The 3,321-nt window shown below is 26.3% G+C and overlaps 1 protein-coding gene across 1 annotated transcript; it reads right to left on the reverse strand.

Moving 5' to 3' along the window:
• Nucleotides 1-1,844: 1,844 nt before the first annotated feature.
• LOC124929871 (ERAD-associated E3 ubiquitin-protein ligase HRD1-like) lies at nucleotides 1,845-2,438 on the reverse strand. Its single transcript, XM_047470259.1, has one exon. The coding sequence runs from the start codon at nucleotides 2,436-2,438 to the stop codon at nucleotides 1,845-1,847; it is 594 nt and encodes a 197-aa protein (XP_047326215.1).
• Nucleotides 2,439-3,321: the final 883 nt, after the last annotated feature.

The following is a 3,321-nucleotide window of genomic DNA, read 5'->3' on the forward strand; positions in this document are numbered from 1 at the left end:
ATATAATTAATATATATTTTTAAACTAACTTTTTTTTAATAGTTCATGTGTGAAGGCTTAAGCTCATAAGCATGAGTGACAACGTGAATCTCCACTTATTTATTTAAATAAATTTTTACAATTTCAAATAAATTTTTTCAATTTCAAATAAATTTTTAATTTTACACGTTTATAATTTAAATAAAACATTTAATATTTCATTGAATGGGGTTGGGAGTGATAAGACCCATCAGTCAGGCAGTTTGACAGGTCTAATACTAATTTATCATTTTATATGTGAAAAAAAAACCTTTTTTTTTGTTTAAATTGGGCTGCTTAGGGTTGGGTTGGGTTGGGTTAGTTCGGGTCTGACTCTGTACATGGGCCGACTCTAATAAGATACATGTGAAATTTTAAATATATAAATAAGAATAATTAAAATGCAGTATACACTATAGCTATAAGCCATAATTGAGTTTTATTATTATTATTATTATTATTTGTTAAGATGATTAACCTAGCAGCATAACCTCGCAATAACTTCAATTTAATTAAGTATTTTAGGTGAGATTTGAAGTCTTATTATTTTCTCTTAAGAACCACTATTAACATTAAGCCATAATCGAGTTACATTTGTGTGCAGAGTCAATTTTTTTTAATATTTAATAATATTATACTATTAATACTAATTTTTTCTTTTATTTTTCTACTTTAATATTAAATATATAGTATGCAATATATATAACTTTTTTATCTCATTTTTAATCTCTTATTTCCGTATTATAATATATTAACTATTTAAATCTTAGTTTATATTATTAAAATTTAATATATTTTTTTACTATTTAGGACCCAAAAATTTAAATTTGCATAAGGCCTCAAATTCTCATGGACACCCTGGACACCCTGTTTGCGCGGCTTAAAATAATATATATGATTGTCCTTGTCGTCACATATATTACTAATTACTAATTTCAGTATTGACTTTATTATGTTATTTACTATGCTATTTGGGATGATTTGTTCCTTTAATAAGATACAATTAGTTATTAATGTCTTAATAACACTATAATGATTTTGTCGTTTATAATATTATAGTAAAAAGGTTTCCTACAATCATTTAGGTGCCAATTTTTAGTTAGACAACAATTGTTTAGATTATTATCCTTTTGAATAATGAATAAAATGCAACTTTGAACCTACAATTTATGTAACCTTGAGTTACTTGAAGACTTACATATATAAAAGTTTAATAATAATGATTACAAATGCAACTAAATTTACATCACTATTTTCTTAAGATATTATTAAACAATATTCTAAATGTAGTTATGAACAAGATGCTTAGTTCATAAAATCTTTTGATATTGTTACATTGATCATTTATCTCATAACAAATGCCAATGTAACTCATATGTATGTCAAATAATACCATAAAAGCTTAGATGGAGAGAGATGTCAATGTGTGGATGTCACTACATTATTGAGTAAAAGATGATATTAGAAGCCAATACTAATATATTTTGCTTAGTGTAAAAAAAATATTTTTATAGAAAGATAGAATAAATGTTGAATAAACTAACAAGAATATAGAAATATTAGATGAGGGTACGTGTTCAAAAGACATCTCCTTAATACATAATTCATTGTATCTAAATATTTACAAATATAGTCCATATATATATATTTTTTATCAATACATTTATCTTTCAATAAATAAATAAATAAATAACTTTATGATAAAATATTATAATCATTATTTGCTCAAACAAAGATAATTGAAAATAAAAAAGTTTATAATTAAGAGATTATAATGAACATAACTCAATGAGAGAAGAATTATTTATCTTTTTTATTCTAACAAGCTAATACAAATATGAAATCACTGGTTTACGACACAAAGGACAAGAACTGCTTCTAGTCATCCAATTGATAATACAACGATGGTGAAAGACATGGTTGCAATGCAACATCTTATTAATCTCGACTCCAACATTAAATTTCTCCAAACAAACCACACATGTTTCGCTCCTTTCACTTTCTGACGCCGTTGACTTAGTGTCATGCATGATCTTGCATATATCGTATTTTACCCAACAATGCATGGAAAAGCGACACTTGGTCCAACTTTGCCTAAAAAAGTTGTTAATGCAGTTTTCTACCTCTGTCCTTGCATCCAATTGAACGTCTGATTTTTTGAGCCATTCATTAACATAAGATGGCACATCATTTCGAAGAATGCGTTCGAAATAAATCCAAACTTTTGGGCCAATCTCAACCCCATCAGTAATCAATTCGCCTCCTATTGAACGACTAAACTCCCCCCTCATGTTTACCAAACAAACAAGCACACTGTACTTGGGTAATTCATTACCCATAGAGGTACTGTTATCCTCGTACTGAACGCTTACATAGATGTGGTGGTAAGTTGGCAGTGCAACTGGAATATGTAGCGCCATATCGAAAAGAGCAAGAGATTTCTATATTGATCTAGAAGAACAATTGAGGATCGATTGATAGGTTATAAATGGGAGATAAGAAAATAATATGACTTAGCAGAGAGTGAATACATGTGAATATGTGATTGTTCAACCAGGACAAGTTATTTATATCTATGCTTAGTGGAATACAAAATAAATGCAATTTTCAATCTGTTCTATTTTATTTTACTTTTATTTGCTTAGATTGTTATAATCTAAGACTTTATACAAAAAATATATTAAAAAAAGTTTGTTTATCAATTGTTTTACCCTTTAAGGTGGTTGTGAATTAAATTAAATTTGGATTTATTTATAAATATATTTTTATATTTCACCTAACATGAGTTTTGATACTTTTTAATATATTGATTGTTTATCTTTTTATCTTTTTTTTTGTGTGAATGAACTTTGACTTAAATTAGATTACAATAATCTTGTGAGGGTCCGGAATTTTGTATTGACATTAAATATTATGATACTATCTTCTTCATTTTTGAGACAAAATTCCATATTTACAAAATAGTTAGTTTAAGGAACATTTATTATTTTAGAAAGTCTTAGCAAAAAATAAGAGAAATTTTTAGAAAAATTAGGATATTATACAGGCATGAATGACCCGTGTACCCTATAAAAAAATGAGATTAAAATTCAGTTATATGATTATTAATTGGTTTGGCTTCATTTAATCAATGAGTATTTTGATGAAAATTTGACTAATACAATTCACTATTATTAAGTTGATTTACTTCATGTATAATTGTCTTTGTCGTTTCGATGTGTTACTAAATAAGGTTTGTTTTACTAACTCATATAATATTTAAATTGTCATCATTGTTCTTTGAATAATATATGTTTAGTTATT

This window comes from Impatiens glandulifera, chromosome 1, assembly GCF_907164915.1.
Source record: "Impatiens glandulifera chromosome 1, dImpGla2.1, whole genome shotgun sequence".
Classification (NCBI taxonomy): domain Eukaryota; kingdom Viridiplantae; phylum Streptophyta; class Magnoliopsida; order Ericales; family Balsaminaceae; genus Impatiens; species Impatiens glandulifera.